The following is a 21255-nucleotide window of genomic DNA, read 5'->3' as shown; positions in this document are numbered from 1 at the left end:
GTGGTCACAGATTAAATAAAACTATTTCAAATCATCTGGAAACTTACAGGGAATATTAGGTTAAACAAATTACTGCTTCCTGGTCTTTGGATGGTAAATGTAACCAGGAAAGCATAGCTTATATGCTTGAAGCTAAGTTTTACCAACATCATAAAGAAAGGTTAGGTTCATAATCAAACTGTACTGACCTCTCTGAATGTTCCTTCTAGCAAGGTATCCAGATGTTGAAGAGGAGCAGGAGTTTTGTCTTTGAATCGTGTCAGCAATCGTCTCTCGATAGCTCTAAATTGTACAGCCCTCTCAGATAACAGCTCACGAAATTTTTCTGCATTCAAGCGCAGCTGCAATTTAATGGTTTTCAAGAATTCAGATTACAGGTCATATACATCATATCTGCCCATTCCACATGAAATGAGAGAATGATATTAAAATTCTTGAGTGTGTATATTTACTCAGATATGAATATGAATGATAGTAAAATTATTGTCAGTGTGTGTATTTATTTAAGTATTAATATGTTGTTTATACCAATTTCATACTGATGTGGTTAATTTCACATTCATCATGAAACTTATTAACATTTTCAGGAATCATCATTTGCCACTGAAGTCAAAAATAATTGCCAACAGAAATAACAGTGTGTGTTAATGTGTAAGTATCTCATCAAAAAAAAACACCAAAAAAGAATGAAATTTCAACACCCGTATCTCAGGGTTTCTCCTCAATTTCATGTACTGTGGCACATACACATGACATATTAGACTTGTTATTCATTGCTGTAGAATGTAAATGGTTATTCCCTTAAGCATAAATAAAATCACTAAATTCTTCACTGACTGAATCACTTCTATATCTGAAGTGAAATTCTTATTAATTTTATATATATATATTGAACAGATACAGCCACCAACTTTATTAAAATGTTCACAAAACTTTGAACAATATCATATATCAAGTGCCCAGATAATAAAAATCTTATTTTATCTTTATAACCATCTATTTTCTGTTATATACCTCTAAGACAAAAATCACTAATAAAAGTGAGTCTCTCAAAAAGCTGAACCCTCAAGGTAATATCCTCTGTACATGCTGTAACTAGCAAAAATTACCAGAAAAAAACATTTCAAGACATGCAGCTTTCAAGATATATTATGACATATCTATTTTATTGTCTCAAAATTAGAATTTTCCTAAATTTAGAAAACACTCTTTTTAAAAATAAGCAAACATACTATTCCATCAGTACATGATTACAAAGGACTTTCAGGCAAGCTAAAAGAAATGCAGCTCTTTGAGGAGGAGGAAAAAGGGGACATCTCAGGTAATATTGTCCCAAGCTTGCAAAAAAAGGGATGGAGCATTAGGATCCCTTAATAGACCATTTTTCTTTGAGTAGAAAATTTTCAGACCAAATAATTCTTGTAAAATTTCAGAAACTTCAAAATAGCCAGTTGCAACCTAATTAGATCCTAACTTATCACTACAGTGATCACACCAATATTCCAACCCACAATATATCTATGCTTGTGACACAATCTAATGAAGCCTATCTTCTGATTATATATAGTTAAAGTATTACTACAATACCAGCCATTAGAAAAAATAAACAATAAAAAAAATACATAAAGTAAAACTAACTCTATTCTTTCATAGAATTTGAAACTCAGAACATGAGAATTGTCTCTCATAAGCCTGAGAGACAACCCTGGACCTACATTGTTTCATTGAAAATCCCTACATCTATCCAAAACAACCATCTCTGTATAATGATGGCTCCACCTCACAGAAGTGGCAGCATGAATGAACACTGAATGGTGTTTCTCACTCTTACATACAAACGTTTATACTTTTGCCTGTTACATGAGTTAAACTAATAGAAATTTTCAAATAACTGTTTCCTTTTGTTACTGGAAAGAAGGCAGAACAGAAGGGAAAGAGCGCATATACATTATTAACTATTTCTATGAGTTAACTATTAGAGTGTTTTCACTGTCATCTGCATGACCAGACAGACAGGAAAAAATAATTATGTATATGTTGTATCTGGTCTGGTAAACCTCTTAAAGCCTTCTACTTCTACAAGGGTAGTCAGGGTTTTTTGTTTCTTGCGTGTTTTGTTTTTGTTGTTCTTGTTGCTGTTATTTTTGTTTTGGTGTGTGTGTGTGTGTAGAGACTTTCTGCATAATTACCGGGATGACTCAGCCAAAACAGATGCTCAGGGGTTCATTATTATAGAATAGCCTAAAACTAAGGGCAAGTTTCAAAAATAGTTTTACAATTAACAGGATGTTAGTCAATAAAGAATTCATGGCTTCAGTACAGCTAGTGAAGAGAAGGGCAAATACTAATTCCATAATTTGTATAATTTGCAGACTACACAGTAGCTACATATACTGTCCCAATCACAAGGGCTGTTTCAGAGGCGAGGTGTATGCCCATATATCCATATGTTAAAAAAATGTACAGCAACACTTCTTCCCGCAGTATGCTTAGATGCAACTTCATATTTTGTGAAATACAAATGGCTGTACACCTGTGATCATTATACAGTTTTAAACTGATTATTCTTAGTACCAGCACACAATTTTGAACTAGTAGAATACTAGCTCTTCACACGCTATGTAACATACCTCAAAATGTCGATCAATTAGTTCAAAGTATTCTTGCAGGGGAATTGAACCTGAAAAGGTACACGCAAAGTCTTTGCAATTTTGCTTTTTGAAATGTTCTTCCAGTCGAAGAGTGAGCTCTTTTGTTATTAGCCAAAGGTCTTCTAACTGATCACTCTGGATCCTATATCGTTCTTTGAAAACAAGAACAAATACAAGACTAATAATACACACATTTAAGCTGTATATATTCACTACACAACATACAAAATACATAGGAATTAAACTAACATTATCAATACATTCAAAGTTTGTATTAGAGATTTTCATAGGAGATACATGCTCATTAGTGTTAAATAAATACTTTTATTTTACTGTTGTCAGTCCTAAATATCCTCTCCTTTATGCTAACTTTAACAGGCAATTTTGTAGCACAGAATGAGTACATAGCTTCAGGACTACTTACTGTAGAGTGTGGTGCAGTTTATGAAGTGCAAATAACTATGAAGAATTACCACAATAGGGAAACAAGAATTACTGGATGATATTAAGCTATAACAACAGGTTGTCTGCATTCTCTTCCATAGCACAGTCTGAACAAGTTTTTCTGGGGGCTGAAGGCAAAGTCAGGTTCAATTCACTTTGGACCAAGGGGGAAGCACAGCATCCTGACCAGCAGATAATAGTTGTAACAAACCAAATACACTTCACATAAAATCTTGAATGTCTGTTGAAAACACAGTTACTGTCTTCTCAGACAATACAGTCACTAATATAATTTTAGTCTCTACCTCCTAGGATATCTTTCAATAGGAAATCATCATTACTCATTCAGTAGTCATAGACAAGAATATTCAGTTTTGTTATTGCTATACTTAACTACAATGCAGTAGTATAGAGATGAAAATGTTACTATAAATTGAAGTGAAAACAAAAAATCCAGTTAGCCACTGTTCTCTGTCTCGACAAGTTCACTCAACTTAGCACATTTTAGTGAATTTCAAATTATCAAGCTAATTGGATGAGATCTTATTTCTGTTGTTTCTAGTCCATATTTGTATACTTCTCTCTTCAGTTCCCAGGAAATCAGAATTAACTAAATGTTGAAGGGAAAACATTGTGGACAATCATATCAGCATTTATTTTGTTCTGATACTGTTTCAAACAATGCCTTACTTCTTATTCTTTGATAGATTATTCATCTATTAATACCTTATCCAAAGGGAAAGACAGAAATGCAGCTATGATGGAAAAAGAGTTGCTGGGGTTTTTTTGGATGCATAATATTTATTTTTTATTTTTTTCCATCCTTGTTAATAAACTTCACAGTAAATCAAATAAAGCAAAATTCTTTAGAACTATTTAAAATTTCCTCAACGTTATTAATTGAAGACTGTTTGACATTACCACTGGCATCATTCCCAGGATACACATTTCACTGAATAGAGAATGACAAATTCTGTTTACAGTGTAAGAGGAAAGAAGCAAGTTTTATTTAAAAACATGTCTGTTAAAGAAAAGAACACCATCTGCTAAAGATAACATTCAACCTAATACCCATTTTTTAAATACTCACAATGTAATGGCTGGACTTAGTTGGATGTATCATCATACTTTGCTTTAAGTGATTTTTCCTTAAGGGAAATTAGCTCAGATATTTTCAGGCCAAATCAACAGTCATTCCATTTATAATTGTCACGTCTAATACATTAATGGTTTAAAATGAATAAAACTAATTTCCTGCAAAATGCATATTTAGTTTCCATACACTGTTTGTTGGTCAACATAAGCACAATCTAATTTTACCATGGCTTGAGTAGAGAGCACTGCACTCATTTGCTTCATATGATCTTTCAGCTCTCAAAAACAAAGATAAATTAGATTTACAAACTGTAGGAAAGTGAAAATCCTTAGTTATACTAAATATATGCTTTACACAGAAATACAGTGGAAAAATAAATATCTGGGATTCTGTTCTTGTGCTTTTATAATAGGTAATCAATTTACACTAGCTTTTTGTTAAAATAAGCTCTCTTACAGAAAAATTACAATTATTTTCAGAAACATTCTCAAACAGAAAACCAGGAGACTCAGAGGAGCTCTAACAGGTTACAAGGCTTAAAGAATCTGCTATTAGTATGATTCATTGCCCTGACAGTAGCTTATCTGAAGGAAGTCTGGGAGATTCAGTTCACTTCTTAGCTACGAAGCCCTTATCATGAGAAAAAAAAAAAAAAAATCAAAAAAAGTTACAACTTTAATCTACCTGAGGCAAGCTTTTTTAATGTATAAATGAACTTTAGGCTGGGCTTCTTTGCAGCAGTCATCTTGACAGGCTAAAGTAACATCTTCAATTACTATACTGTTTAAAATTGATTAGATAATGTAATTAAAAACAAATGTGAAAACAGATGTCATTTTTGTCTGCAGCTTCAGCAGTGAAACCCAACTGAACCTGGAGATTTTCACTTGTACATACAGTCCTCCCTATTAAGAACTTAAAGTCCCTTCAAAAAGTAATTTGGTAAAGATGCGTCCATTGTCCAAGACCAACTTTTCATGGGAAACAAGGAACAAGGATTGATCAGTCACAATGATTATTCTTTTCCATCAAAATAACAGGACCTCCCAAATAATACATAATTTTATCTACGTTAATTATCTCCATATAGGATCTGTCCACTCAAGCAAAATAATTCTAACACCATGAACTTCTACCAGACAATGCTTTTGTATTATGAACAATCTCTGTTCTTAAAAAAAATCCTCTTAACTATCCTTCTGTATCACAACTTCTACAAATAATTTTTTAAAAACGTGTGTTTACTTAGTGACCCCCACACACACCCTACCCCAAGAAATTCTACAGCCACCCCAATCCAATACATGTGGTATATGCTGGAAACAGGCCACTACAAGGAAGAAGGCATCAAACAACTCCTTTGTTTCCTGAAGTAAGGATTCCCAGACAAGAGAAATGAGTAGTCACACTAAGAAAAATAGTTATTGGAATCTCCTTTGTTAAGTGAACTTCACAAGTAAAGCAGTGTGGGAAAGTTTACAGTAAGACTGCAAGCGTTATTCCTAGCTAGTGAATAAACAAACCTGATAGGAAGAACTTGATGGTTTGGGAGGGTGAACTAGAAGTTACAGCTTTACTAAAAGTTAAAATATATTCATTGTGTCTAATTCATAGACATAAATTTATCCCTTACACAGCATCATCAGATTCAGCAACTATTCAAATAAAAGATCTAAATTGTAATCCATAAAATTTTATTTATAAATCCTTTAAATTTTTTAGTTTCTAGCAACTATAATTCTATGTCTAGCTAACTCAAATTGTTTAAAATCTACTGTCTATTTAAACAAATACTAAAAACAAACCCATAATAAAACAGCTTGCAAATAGTGCATGCAAACTAATAGAAATGGATTTGAACCTTAGAAATGTAAAGTGATTCTTGGTTCAATGGATTTTCTTCAGTAATTACCCTCCAGATGGTTTCTGTTTTTAACACGTTTGATTACATTAGTGAAAGTATTAAATATTATCTCATAGCTTACAGCTGACGCCATTGGTATTTATATTACCCATCATGAATATTGAATTTTGAAAACACAGTGAGGCAGATTATTTTTAAACTAGATTCTCATTTCTCACTTATTCAAAACAGTTTTCATAGAGCATTCATAAAGTGTTCCCTTTGAACTCTCTGCAATGAGCAATAGGTATTTTAGCTTTTCAGTTTTTTAGTCTGCTGTATTAAATGAAGACTTCGTGCTTTCCTGGCTAAACACAATTGAATAAATTTGATTCCAGTGCATGTGCCAAGGAAGTTTAATTAGTTGAATAGCCCAGCAAGACCATAAACTCTCAAACTCTCCAAAATTAAGAGAGTTGATTTATTTTATGTTTCAAAGAGCACAAACACATGGGTGTTTGGAACATGACTACTTAATTCACAAGCTGCCCTGGCCAAGAGATGCTGGACCAGGTAACAGCACATCTACATGTATGTTCATACATTCCATGAACACGTCAGAAGTATAGTATTCAACATGACTGAATTCATAGTCCTATATTCAGAGATATACAGGAATCTAAAGATACAGGAATTTACTCAGATGCAAAGAAGCACCTACATAGGGTCAGATACTAGTCAGAGTCAAACATTACTGAAAGACTGTGGAGAGTTACAAACTTGCTTTTTAGTACTTCTCACAAATTCCAGCAGATTACTTCCAAACATACGTCAGTTGAAATACTTTTGAGAAAAAGAGGTGGGGTTTTTTGGTCTTTTTTTTTGTGTATGTGAGTGTTTGTTTGTTTTTCATGTGATTACAGTGACAGTATTAACTCCTAATTAAAAACATTGCCAAAATAAAAACTCTAAGAAAAAGCAATTTCTCTAGACAATTATCACTGTAGTGTAGCATAGTTTGAGTATGTTTTTTGCTCCATTTTAAAATTTTGCAACTTCCCTAGAAGTATTATTAGATACTTGACAGGAGCAATTAAGACATGATCAGTTAATGCTTTGAAACTCCTGTATAAACTTTCATCCTACAATTAGCCTTATTTGTATGACCCACATTCACATTTTCTACACATACTAACTGATGATCCTACTATTACATTTTCAGGCCTACTATACATTTTAATACCACTTACGTGATGTTTTTGAAGCAAGAAGAGTGATTTTTGAACCCGTTAGGAACTGAAAACCCAGAACATTTGCCTGGTCATCCTCAGATGGATCAGCAAAGTCTAAAAAAGAAAAGTAAATAGTTTTCTAAAATTCAGTTTTCACATACAACAAATTTCAAGCTGAATCCAGGACTACATCAACTTTGCTTTTCTTATATTTATGCAATCTCAATGAGATTGTTCCCCCTTTTTTGAGGAGTAGAGAATATTAGGAGTAGCTTAGTATTCAGTCCCTCTGTTCACAGGTGGAACAGAGCCACATTCAGTTGTCATACAAAATTGCCTAAGCTTGGTAGACAAAAGGTAGCTTTCTCAGAGGTTCAGTCTGTATCATCTAAAAAGAACTGTGAATGCTGTATAGCTCAAAAAGACTGTCACCTATACTGGGTACAACACTGCATGTCTCCATCAATTCAGACATCTATGCAAAAAATTATTATGATCATGTTTGAGCACCCTCCATTTTAGCTTTCAGCACCCAGCACAACAAACATCTAACTCATTGGAATTATCTACTTAGGAAATAAATGCATGCCAAGCTTCCTTTCATGTTTAGGCCGTATCAAATTAAAAGGCTTAATTTTAGATGACTGTATTTTAAAAACTACTCCAATACCCCTCTCCTCCCAAACTTCCCCTAAAAATAAGGTAAAGCAGGAAGTAGACCAGATATAATTGTTATTAAGGAGTACATCAAAAATCCAAAGCTTCTTCATAGATGATATCATAAAAAACATGCTTTATTTCTTTTCCATCACTGAAAATAGGATGAACAGAAATAAAAATATTTTAATACTTTCTTCTGAAGCACATTACATATACTCCTTGTTAGGATTTCAAGGCATCCCTAGGTTTAAAATAAAATTTATTTATTCTCTATTTTGGAAATCTATTTTGATTTATGTTTCAGGTAACAATGTTATACAGCACACAAATTTGAGGTATATTTATCGTCAAAGTTATGAAATCCATGCTACTAAAAAACAAACAAAACACCACCCACATGCCTCCTCCAATGCTGTCTCAGACAAACATACTATATCTTTCCAAAAACAGATGTAGTAGCTCCACCTTAAAAATACCGTTCTCAAGTTGTCAGCCCATACCACTCTCATCAGAAAACTGTTGCAGAACCTTAGTTCTCTGAAGTTCAGAACTTTAATCACTGCTAGATCAAACTTACTCACAAGCCCTTTATAAGCCCTTATTCATCACCCCACCCCCTTTTTTTGCCTGTGTTATACTAAGCTAAATGAGTACTTTTCTTTTAATTCTCTTCTTCAAATCCCTAGGTAATTTTCATAGCCTTTTTCTACACTATAATTCTAAAATTGAGTTTTAATTCACCTTTAGTATCAGCAACCAGCAGTCAGTACTGTATGCCAGTACACAGTACCTTACTAGTTTCTGGCCTGGAATCATTTTGTCTAATACAGCCTAGGTTCTTATCCATTTTTATATGATTGTGCCACATTGTACCATAGAGTATTCCTGTGATAGCTTCCACCTTCTCTATCACTTCCAAATTATGAGCACATAATTACAGCAGTGTTTTTTTTCATGTTATACTCTACAATACTTAATTTCATTCATGTTTTGCTAGTACTATATGTCACCTAATTCCTTCTTTCTGCTACTTTAATACTTTTCTGAATACAAAATATAATTCAGTTTGGCTTATCAGAAAATATTGCTAAAGCACCTGTCTTTTTGGTCCAAAATACTAATGAAATTATTTAATAGGATCTGCTCAAGACTGATACATCAAGGACCTCACAAATCTTCCTCCAAAGCAATCATACCCTTTCATACAACATTTACCACTTTTACTCTACCCTGCTTCCTGTATTTACATTTCACACCCATTGAACACCACCCCCCCTCCACCCCATAAAATGAATGCCCACGTTCTCCCCATTACAACACTGATATTATAATACTCACTGCATTAAAAAAAAAAACAAAGTTTTACCAGAGACAGATACATTAGATAAGGTGAATTATGTTACTTGAAATGTTTCCCATCATTTCTCTCATGCCATAGTTTTTTCACATCCTCATATTGTTAATTATGTTAATAATTATTGTTAATAATGTTAATACTGTTAATAATGCTTTGTTCATTATTTACTTATTCCTCCTGTCTGAGTTCCTAACAAATCTCCTATTATAGAGATTTTTTAATACTTACCTGGAAAAATGGTGAGAAAACTGATGGGAGGTTTATTGGTATCAATAGTTATCTTGTGATTTGCTGATTTTGAAGGTTGAGCTGGAGAACAGATTAATCGCAAAGGCAGCTTGAATTTACACTGGGCAACTTTTGGTATTCCTAAAATGAAAGAACACAAAGAATTATCTTTCCTATCTGTCTTCTGAATACAAGATACTTTACACTGCTGTCCTGAAAGACGTATAACATGGTATATATAATTGACCTGGTTTCAGTTAGGACAGAGTTATTTTTCCTCCTAGTAGCTGGTAGGGTGCTGTGTTTTGGATTAGGACGAGAAGAGTGCTGATAACATGCTGATGTTTGAATTGTTGCAGAGCAATGCTTACACTAAGCCAAGGACTTTTCAGCTTCTCGCTCTGTCCTGCCAGCGGGCAGGCTGGGGGTGCAGCAAGAGCTGGGAGGGGACAGACCCAGGACAGCTGACCCAAACAGGACAAAGGGGTATTCCATACCATCTGACGTCACGCTAAACAATATATAGGGGTGGCTAGCCGGGGTAGGGGGCCGGCTGCTCGGGAATAGGCTGGTCATCGGTCAGCAGGTGGTGAGCAATTGCATTGTGCATCACTTGTTTCGTCCACACTATTATTATTATTACTATTACTATTATTTCCTATTTTAATAAACTGTCTTTATCTCAACCCACAGGCTTCACTTTCCCATTTCTCTCCCCCATCCCAGAGAGGGAGGGGGGAGGGTGAGCAAACGGCTGTGTGGTGTTTAGCTGCCAGCCAGGTTAAACCACAACAATAATGCAGTTAAAGAATAGCCTAAAACCAAAGCCATGTAATCTTTGGTTAAATTTCCACCTCAAATACCTTTAAATTTGAATACTTTCAATTACCTTTTCCAGTGAACATTTTCAAGTAAATGGGAAGGCAAACATTATTAGCCAAATCCACTGCATACCTGTGTTCACAACAATTAACATGCAATAAAGATTGGCAACATTTTTTTAACCCTCTAGACAAAGAATTATATTTTAACATAGAGGATAGCTCCATGATTGCTCCTGATACTTTGAACACAAAGTATCAAATGTGTTGAATTTTTTTTTTCATCACGAACACTACCAAAACTACCTTAAGAACACACACATTGGTTTTTTGTTATTTTTTTTATGAAAATTGCACCTGTTCTGCATAGACAGGTATCAAAAGCTATTTTTATATGACACCTTCTTTCTGACAAAAAAGACAAAGGTGCACATTTACACCTTAAAAATCCCTATCCAAACTAAGAGCCTGAAGAATATTTCAAGGATGGAACAAATTAATGAACCTGATCTGCAAAATAAATTGCAATAATTAGAAATTGTTATTGCATACCCTGCAAGGGTACGTTTTCTAATTTTACTTATGTCTGTGTAATGGCAAGTGGAGGCAATGAGCAATGCTTGACCACGTCCTTGAAGCAGGGCCTCAAAGCACATAGCCAGTGTCTGGGAGGAGGACAGACGTTTTTGCAACGAGAGCCCACCCCTCCCCTCTTCTTCCTTCTTCCGCCTTTTATTGCTGAGTGTGACATCATATGGTATGGAATATCCCTTTGGTTGGTTTTGGTCAGCTGCCCTGGTGATGTTTCTTTCTCACTTTTTTGCCCACCCCCTAGGACAGTTAGAGAGAGTCCTGATGCTGTGCAAGCACTTCTCAGCAGCAGACACAACACCAGTGTGATACCACTAAGCTACAAGTGCAGAGCACAGCACTGTATGAGCTGCTGCAGGGAAAGTTAACATCCCAGCTAGACCCAGTACGTCTCATCCTTTTCATTTGGAAAAAAATATTTTTTCTTTGTTTTTTAATCAGGATACTCACTTGTGATCAGTTTGATAATAATACACTTAAAGCTGACATTACACAAACATTGCTAAATAGTGGTAGCCACTCATATAACTGAATCCCAACAGCATGTTAAGGGGAATCACAACTCCAGTTAACAGCCTTCATGGCAAAAATGTGAAATCCAAAACTTGCTGAACTGTACCTCTCTTTCAAATGAGGCTCAACTACAGAAGAATAGATCTGGTTATCTGTTTTTTTATTTGCTAAAATAGTGAGTTATTATCCAGAGGTATATTAAATTTTATCTTTTGATTCAATATACAATAATATAATGTATGTAATTTATCAGAATGGTGCAAGAGAAAAGAGGAAGTTTTAACACTAACAAAAACACATTCATCAGAATATTGCTAATTTGCAAAAATATATGCATTATTTAAAATGGTTGGTGTGTCAGAAATTGCACAGTGTGTTCTATGTGAAAAATGGAAATGATAGGGGCTATGAAATATGGAATGCTTGCTCTTCTGAGCAGCCAGTTTGTATGGGGTTTGTGTGTCTTTTTTCTTTGTTTTTGTGAGGGGGATTTTTTGATAAAGCAGCTAACAAATGTTGTTTTCTTCAGGAACAGACATCATTAGAGGAACCAAAACTCACCTTATTGAGAATAGTATTAAGGTCATAGCAGCAATCAGTCATTCTTTTCCCCCAGAAAAGATCAAATTCAAACACTAACCCCAACACTCACTCCAATAGAATTTTAAATACATTTTTAGAGTGAATAAAGTAATTTACTGCCATGGATCATACACAAGCAGAAAAGTCATGAAACAGCTATGCAAATGTAGTCAGTCATGTAAGCTGAGAAGTTTAGTATAAAAACAATGCTCAACCATTCATAGTCATCTAAAACCTTTTTGCTAACATTCTTTGTTGGCTTGCTGCTTCACAGATCTCTTGCAAAGAAAAGTTATTTCAAAGACTTGTCTTGGGTTGGAGAGGGTTTGTTACTAGAAGTCTCAGATTCATCTTTGTTGTCAACTCATTAATTATTTTGGCTGTCTAATAATACCTCCAAGTAGCTATTCTGCACCAGCTTAAAACAAATTAAAAAAAAATAAAAATCAGTGTAAAGCCAGCAGAAAACTCAAAACAGGCCCCCATATTAGAATATCTATGGGTTCCAAGGAAAGTTCCTTAAAGAATGCTTGACAGTAAATCCATGACCTTTCAGAATGATTCATTCAAACATATCTTTACAGTCTGATGGAAAAAATAACTAAAATATTTTACTGATGACAATATAATACAAACATCTTACAGACTGTTGTCAACAGGAAAATATTAGTAACAAAACTAGCCCAAAAGATATTGAACTATTTTTATTTTTAAAACAAGATGAAGTTCTAATTTCAAAGCAACTTTTCCTAGACAAGCTGTTCTAAATCTGCCTCATCATAAACAAAGTTTTTTCATTATTTCAGAGAAAATTTGAATCAAAATTAAATCAAATAATATCTGACCATGGAGATTTCTAGTTGATGATTCCAAAACAACTGTATACCTAAGAAAACCAAACCAAAAAGCTCCACCAAAATTTACCATTGCAGTGAAAATATTGGGATTCCCAATATTGTTATTGGGATTCCCAGTATTCTTATTTGAAAATACTTTTCTAATGCTTTGTTAGGTCTGCTAGAGTAATTTTAAATGTTAGTATGGAGGCCCAAAACAGTAACAAAGTATGGGAGCCAGAACTTCCTCAATCCTTTGGTGTTTTGGTCTAGTTATAGATCTTACTTCTAGAGTTGTGATACACTTGATACAGTTTCATGACACAGTTTCAGCACTGTAGTAATGAAGAAAATGTGAAAAAACTCTTCAGATTCTCTTTGCCATATATAGAAATAAAAATTCTAATATGAAATGCAACACAAATTTTGTAACAGGTTACCTCATAATAATAGCATTATTTGAAGACAGACATACTATGTACTTACCTTACAAAAGTAACAAAACACACACACTGTTGTTACAATTTCACTTCTAAATTAGTCAGGTGATCGGCCCCAGGGCAGACACGTTCTGCAACAGAGCAGGGGATTGAGGCGGGCAGAGCTTTTTTTCTGGCATCGAGGCAACTCGAGGCAGGCGGGGGAGCTGCCAGCACCCATCAGCCTTCACAACGGAGGCTGACCAGGCCAGGAGGAGCCATCAGTGACTGCTCCCTGGCCGTACAGAGGCAGCCCTTAGGGAGTGCAGCAACCAGGACGGGGGAACAGGGCATGGGGCTACAGTTTGTGCTGGCAGTATGGGCTCAGACAGCACAGAGCGTCCCACCCCACTCAGGAGAACAGCTCATCTACCAGCCGTCTACCTATAGCTAAACCGCCATGGTCTGCACTAGGTAGAAAGCTCTCTCTAGAAAGTCTGTGGTGACCCAGACTGAGTGCCTGCTCAAAAATGCGGCAGTTCAGGTCTCTGGATGCAGGGAGTGCCTGAGCCTGTTGCTGCCATCTGAGGGTGGCAGAGGCACCGTGTGTGAGATGTGAGGAGGTGGATGACCTGGTCAGCCTGGTAGCAGAGCTCAAGGAGGAGGTAGAGAGGTTAAGGGTTATCAGGGAGTGTGAGCAGGAGATAGACTGGTGGAACAACTCCCCGCCAGGCCTGAAAGAAAGGCATCGGAGTGAGACACCCCAAACAGGGGTGGACCCCCTGCCCTGTCACTGTCAAGAAGAGGGAGGGGAGCTAGGAGATGAGGAATGGAAACAAGTCCCTGCTTGGCATCACAGACAACCCCCCTCCCTACTGGCCTCACCTTCTCAGGTGCACATACACAACAGGTCTGAGGCCTTAGAGCTTGAGAGACTGGTGGGTGAGGATGTGGTCAATAGTCCACCCAGGAGGTTGCCTAGGGCAAGGATGTAAACTCCACGCCTCAAGACTGCCTCCACCAAGAAAGAAAGAAGAGTAATCGTTGTAGGCAATTCCCTTCTCAGGGGAACAGAGGGCCTGTTTGTTGACCTGACCCTACCCATAGGGAAGTCTGCTGCCTCCCTCGTGCCTGGGTCAGGGACATTGCCAAAAAGCTTCCCAACCTGGTTCACCCCTCTGACTACTATCCTATATTTATAGTCCAGGCTGGCAGCGATGCAATTGCTGATAGAAGCCTGAAAGCTATCAAACGAGACTTCAGGGGACAGGCGCGCTTAGTAGATGGAGCAGAAATACAAGTGGTGGTTTCCTCCATCCCTACAGTGGCAGGGAGGGGTACAGAGAGGACACAGAAAGCCCACCTGATAAACACGTGGCTCAGAAGCTGGTGCCAACACTTTTTTTTTTTTTTTAATTTTTTTTTTTTTTTTTTTTTTTACCACAGGGCACTTTACTTGGCACCTGGCCTGTTAGCTGCAGATGGGTTCCAACTGTCTCTAAGGGGAAAATGGATCCTAGCCCAGGAGCTGGCAGGGCTCATTGAGAGGGCTTTAAACTAGCTAAGAAGGGGGATGGGGATGAAACAAAGCTTGTTGGAGGTGTGCCAGGGGGAACAATGCCAGGGCCACAGGAGAACCAATGGCCCAGCTGAAGTGCATCTACACTAATGCACGCAGCATGGGCAACAAACAGGAGGAGCTGGAAGCCATCGTGCAGCAGGCTAGCTATGACTTGGTTGCCATCATGGAAACGTGGTGGGACCACTCTCATGACTGGAGTGCTGCAATGTCTGGCTATAGGCTCTTCAGAAAGGACAGGCAGCACAGAAGGGGTGGTGGAGTGGCTCTCTATATTAGAGAGTGTTTTGATGTTGTGGAACTTGGGGCTGTGAATGATAAGGTTGAGTTCCTATGGGTCAGGATCAGCACGAAGGCCAACAAAGCAAGCATCCTGGTGGGGGTCTGTTACAGACCACCAAACCAGGATGAGGAGACGGATGAGGTGTTCTACAAGCAGCCAGCAGAAGCTTCACAATCTCCAGCATTTGTTCTCATGGGGGACTTCAACTTCCTAGATATTTGCTGGAAATACAACGCAGCTCAGAGGAAGCAGTCTAGGAGGTTTCTGGACATTGTGGAAGACAGTTTCCTGATGCAGCTGGTTAATGAGCCTGCCAGGGGAGGTGTCCTGCTAGACCTTCTGTTCACAAACAGAGAAGAACTGGTGGGGGATGTGGTAGTTGAGAGCTGTCTTGGGCAGAGAGACCATGAAATTGTAGAGGTTTATATTTTTGGCCAAGTCAGGAGGGAGACCAGTAAAACTGCTGTCTTAGACTTCCGGAGGGCAGACTTTGAGCTGTTCAGGACAATGGTTGGCAGGGTCCCTTGGGAGGCGGTTCTGAAGGACAGAGGAGTCCAGGAAGGCTGGGCACTCTTCAGGAAGGAAATGTTCAGGAGCACTCTGTCCCCACGTGCCCAAAGACAAGCCGGCGCGGAAGAAGACCAGCCTGGCTGAACAGAGAACTGTGGCTAGAGCATAGCAAGAAAAAGAGGGTTTATGACCTTTGGAAAAGAGGGCGGGCTACTCAGGAGGACTATAAGGATGTTGTAAGGATGTGCAGGGACAAAATTAGAAAGGCCAAAGCTCATCTGGAGCTCAATCTGGCTACTGCTGTTAAGGACAACAAAAAATGTTTTTATAAATACATTAAAACAAAAAGGACTAAGGAGAATCTAGATCCTTTACTGGATGCTGGGGGAAACTTAGTGATGAGAGATGAGGAAAAGGCTGAGGTGCTTAATCCCTTCTTTGCCTCTGTCTTTAGCAGCAAGACCAGTTGTTCTCTGGGTACCCTGAGCTGGTGGAAGGGGATGGGGAGCAGGGTGTGGCCCTCATAATCCATGAGGAAACAGTTGGCGACCTGCTACAGCACTTGGATGCAAGTCGATGGGGCCAGATGGGATCCCCCCAAGGGTGCTGAGAAAACTGGCTGAAGTGCTGACCAAGCCGCTTTCCATCATTTACCAGCAGTCCTGGCTATTAGGGTATGTCCCAGTCAATGCGCGTCTAGCAAATGTGACATCCATCTACAAGAGGGGGCAGAGGGTGGACCCGGGAAACTATAGGCCTGTTAGGTTGACCTCAGTGCCAGGGAAGCTCATGGAGCAGATTATCTTGAGTGTTATCACGTGGCACTTGCAGGGCAACCAGGTGAACAGGCCCAGTCAGCATGGGTTTATGAAAGGCAGGGCCTGCTTGACAAACCTGATCTCCTTCTATGACAGTGATGCACTTAGTGGATGAGGAAAAGGCTGTGGATGTGGTCTGCCTTGACTTCAGTAAGGCTTTTGACACCATTTCCCACAGCATTCTCCTCAATAAACTGGCTGCTCGTGGCTTGAACTGGTGTATGCTTCGTTGGGTTAAAAACTGGCTGGGTAGCTGGGCCCAAAGAGTCATGGTGAACGGAGTTAAATCCAGTTGGACGCCAGTCACTAGTGGAGTCCTCCAGGGCTCAGAATTAAGGCCAGTTCTCTTTAATATCTTTATCAATGATCTGGATGAGGGGATCGAGTGCACCCTCAACAAGTTTTCAGACGACACCAAGTTAGGTGCGTGTGTCGATCTGCTCGAGGGTAGGAAGGTTCTGCAGGATGACATGGATAAGTCTGACTGATGGGCTGAGGCCAACTGTATGAAGTTCAACAAGGCCAAGTACCAGGTCCTGCACCTGGGGCACAACAACCCCAAGCAGCACTACAGGCTGAGAGATGAGTGGTTGGAAAGCTGCCTGGTAGAGAAGGACCTGGGAGTATTGGTTGATAGTTGGCTGAATATGAGCCAGCAGTGTGCTCAGGCGGCCAAGAAAGCCAACAGCATCCTGGCCTGTATAAGAAACAGCATGGCCAGCAGGTCCAGGGAAGTGATTGTCCCCCTTTACTCAGCTCTGGTGAGGCCGCACCTCGAGTACTGTGTTCAGTTTTGGGCCCCTCGCTACAAGAAGGACATGGAGGTGCTTGAGCGAGTCCAGAGAAGGGCAACAAATCTGGTGAGGGATCTGGGGAACAAGTCTTACGAGGAGCGGCTGAGGGAGCTGGGCTTGTTCAGCCTGGAGAAAAGGAGGCTCAGGGGTGACCTTATCGCTCTCTACAGGTACCTGAAGGGAGGCTGTAGCGAGGTGAGAACTTGTCTATTCTCCCACGTGCCTGGTGACAGGACGAGGGGGAATGGGCTAAAGTTGCGCCAGGGGAGTTTTAGGTCAGATATTAGGAAGAGCTTCTTTACTGAAAGGGTTGTTAGACATTGGAATGGGCAGCTAGGGAAGTGGTTGAGTCACCATCCCTGGAGGTCTTTAAAAGACATTTAGATGTAGAGCTTGGGGATATGGTTTAGTGGAGGACTTGTTAGTGTTAGGTCAGAGGTTGGACTAGGTGATCTTGGAGGTCTTTTCCAACCTAGATGATTCTGTGATTTATTCATCTTAATCATGTCATTTACAACATATGATGCACATAAAAAGGCATTGAATTTAGGATCTTTAATTTAGGATAGGAAAAATTTAGAGAATTCAAACCTTTTCTGGCATTGATGATATGAATTTATCTAGTTTAGTGCACCTTAGAGTAACCCAAAACAAATTTTGCCAGGGAGAATTCACTGTGTGCCACAGTACTCTCTCAAGCATCAACATGTTTCAATATCGAGTACAAACTTTTTAAAACAGAAAATCCAAATCCTCTGTTTTAGAATGTCACCCTTTCCACTTGTATACATTTATTTTACATATTTAATTTATTATTGTTATAGTATTTTTTAAACTTTGTAGAGGTTAAAAACCTGCCACAGGGAAATAAATATTCTTGCCAAGAGCAGTATTTTGTTGAGATGGTTCAAGCACCTATTTCCTGTACAGCATCTCAAGAGCCCCTGAAATATGCAGAAACCAGAAGAGGAAGGGAACCATTAGCAAGAGTTATCTACTTTTTCACTTCTCTTAGTATGCTCATAAGAGCATAAATATTGAAAGACAATACTGAAGTATACATACATCTAAAATGTAGTTCTGTTTAGGTGGAAACTGCACACTTAAGAAATCCTTTCAGTTGATCTCTAAATCCAGGACAAGCAATTTTATTTCCCCCCAGATGTAGATGAATTTGCATTTAATACGTATTTCTTTAAGTTAGCTAAATATCTCTTACAGATACTGTATCTTTCCAACACATGTACACAACTACATTGCAAAACAATCTTTCCCTCTTTTTAGCTTATTTAGCTACCTTTCCAGGCCTGTTTTGTGTTTTAATTGTACATTTTGTAAAAATCACATCTACCACTGGCAAAGTTTGGCACAGGCATTAATTACTCTCAGTTGTAAAGCTGCCTTCTAACCTTGAATAAGATGTTTCCAACAGAAATTGGAATGAATAGATGCTAGTGGCATAATTCTTGGGCTACTCTGTCCAAACAGCATAACATTAGCTACAAATCCTTAATAGTTGTTTCTGTTGCCATTAATTAATTAGTTGCATGTCAGTTAATTTAGCCACCTGATGAGTTCTTACTGAAACATGGAAAAATAACCAGAAATATGGTAGTGAATGAGCATAAAATTGTGTTTTCCATTTCTAATCTCAATGTTCAAGGCACTTAATAAAATATTAATATTCTATGGTACATATGTTGAAGTGTGACATGTTTCAGCAAATGTCTTTACTACTTTCCTACTTTTCCCATGGATTTTATTTTTCTTATTTCTAAGCCTCATTCACTTTCAAATTTCTCAAATATTCATGCCTTCATAGCACCATCTAACCTAGGAAAGTAGAAAAATGTATAGAAATAATAGGTAAAGTAACATCTCACTTGCAAATACGCTTTTATTCAGTATATACTCTCGCTCATGAGATCATTCAAATCTGTATTTTTTTCCATTCACTCACCTTCAGGATTGAGTTCTGTGGTATAACCAGCAATGGCACAAAAGGAAAAAAAGAAGAAAACATAAGATGCTGCTCAAAATAAGAGAAAAAGGAAAATGTAGTAACAGGTTTTAAAAAACTTAAGCCATGTTTGTTAAGTAGACAATACATAAAAGCCGAATACTAGCCAGAAAACAGATATAAGACCACATTCATCAATAGCACAATCCTATCCAACTGAGTAACTCATTAACCTTCTGCAGTATGAATCCCACAGAGATACACTGAAGACTGATTTGGCCACAAACACAGTATCTTAAAAACAAAAGAGGAAAAGGTCTCTATTCAGATAAAATGAAGTCAGAAAGGCAGTTAATTTTTGTGTGCTAGGACATTACTTAAGGATTTAATTGCCTTGTACAAGCAGCATAAGCACTGGTATCAGTATGTAATTGAACAGAATTATCCCAGATTAATAATTTTAATGAATATCCAAAATTTAGTAAGATATTAACATTTATGCTCTTTTATTTAGAAGTCTTGTAAATTTAAAAAAAAAAATCTTTAATGATAGAAAGTTTCTTCTACACTTTACAGATGATGGTAGATGTCATCTTCCGGGGATTTTTTAAATTGTATATAATCAAACATATTCAAGATACAAGATTCCTTTGCTTTCCTAACCTTGCAAAATTCAACCTCATAATTAAAATTATAAGCTTAACTAATATCATCTGAATGAAATAATAAATTAATTTGCTTATGAGAAATATCATTTAAATTTGATATTTTCATCTTTCAAAGCAAAATCACAGAAGCAAAGCCAGCAAGAGATAAAGCATGCTTTCAGAATCAGAGGATCCAAGACACTCAAAAGTATACTACCTATAGTCACACTACACAAGCTGTCTAAATCCACATCACTTTAAACTGGATGCTTAGAAAGTTACAGAAATACATTCACAAGGAATAAACAGGTTGAGGGTCACAATACAGGAGGACTGAAGTTGTACTAGGTGTTTCTGCAGGCTTTCAAAAAAAAAAAAAAAAGTTATGAATATCCTTTTCCTTCCCCTCCTCTGCACATATCTTCAAGCCTAGTCTAACAAGGGTAAGATTAAGTCCTTCAAAAAACAAGAGTTTCAGTTTTGTCTAGAAGTAGATAAATATTTTAACAATCAACACACAACCTAAACTATCATCATAAATACCATGTTTCAAGTGAGATGTGATGTGAAGTAAATCACAGAATCACAGAATTTCTAGGTTGGAAGAGACCTCAAGATCATCAAGTCCAACCTCTAACCTAACACTAACAGTCCCCACTAAACCATATCCCTAAGCTCTACATCTAAACGGCTTTTAAAGACCTCCAGGGATGGTGACTCCACCACTTCCCTGGACAGCCCATTCCAATGTCTAACAACCCTTTCGGTAAAGAAGTTCTTCCTAACATCCAACCTAAAACTCCCCTGGCACAACTTTAGCCCATTCCCCCTCGTCCTGTCACCAGGCACGTGGGAGAACAGACCAAGCCCCACCTCGCTACAGCCTCCCTTCAGGTACCTGTAGAGAGCGATAAGGTCACCCGTGAGCCTCCTTTTCTCCAGGCTGAATAAGCCCAGCTCCCTCAGCCACTCCTCGTAAGACTTGTTCTCCAGGCCCCTCACCAGCTTCGTAGCCCTTCTTTGGACTTGCTCGAGCACCTCCATGTCCTTCTTGTAGCGAGGGGCCCAAAACTGAACACAGTACTCGAGGTGCGGCCTCACCAGAGCCGAGTACAGGGGGACGATCACCTCCCTAGCCCTGCTGGCCATGCTGTTTCTTATACAGGCCAGGATGCTGTTGGCTTTCTTGGCCGCCTGAGCACACTGCTGGCTCATATTCAGCCGACTATCAACCATCACTCCCAGGTCCTTCTCTGCCTGGCAGCTTTCCAACCACTCATGTCCCAGCCTGTAGCTCTGCTTGGGGTTATTGCACCCCAGGTGCAGGACCCAGCACTTGGCCTTGTTGAACTTCATGCAGTTGACCTCAGCCCATCGGTCCAGCCTATCCA

The 21255-nt window shown here is 38.2% G+C and overlaps 1 protein-coding gene across 8 annotated transcripts in view; it reads right to left on the bottom strand.

The window, feature by feature from the left end:
• Positions 1-21255, bottom strand: part of BBS9 (Bardet-Biedl syndrome 9) — a 335690-nt gene that overhangs the window by 240108 nt on the left and 74327 nt on the right. For all 8 annotated transcript variants that reach the window (XR_004748060.1, XM_035316948.1, XM_035316945.1 and 5 more), the window contains exons 15-19: positions 19218-19232; positions 9512-9652; positions 7285-7380; positions 2631-2803; positions 189-341 (exon numbers count right to left, since the gene is read on the bottom strand). Coding sequence is in view for 7 of the 8 variants with exons in the window: in XM_035316948.1 (XP_035172839.1) it covers positions 189-341; positions 2631-2803; positions 7285-7380; positions 9512-9652; positions 19218-19232 (578 nt within the window). In the remaining variant the exon portion in view is untranslated. The remainder of the gene's footprint in view (positions 1-188; positions 342-2630; positions 2804-7284; positions 7381-9511; positions 9653-19217; positions 19233-21255) is intronic.

Source organism: Oxyura jamaicensis, chromosome 2 (genome assembly GCF_011077185.1).
Source record: "Oxyura jamaicensis isolate SHBP4307 breed ruddy duck chromosome 2, BPBGC_Ojam_1.0, whole genome shotgun sequence".
In the NCBI taxonomy this organism is placed as follows: domain Eukaryota; kingdom Metazoa; phylum Chordata; class Aves; order Anseriformes; family Anatidae; genus Oxyura; species Oxyura jamaicensis.
The sequence above is the reverse complement of the archived record's forward strand: the minus strand, read 5'-3'. Positions and strand labels throughout refer to the sequence as shown.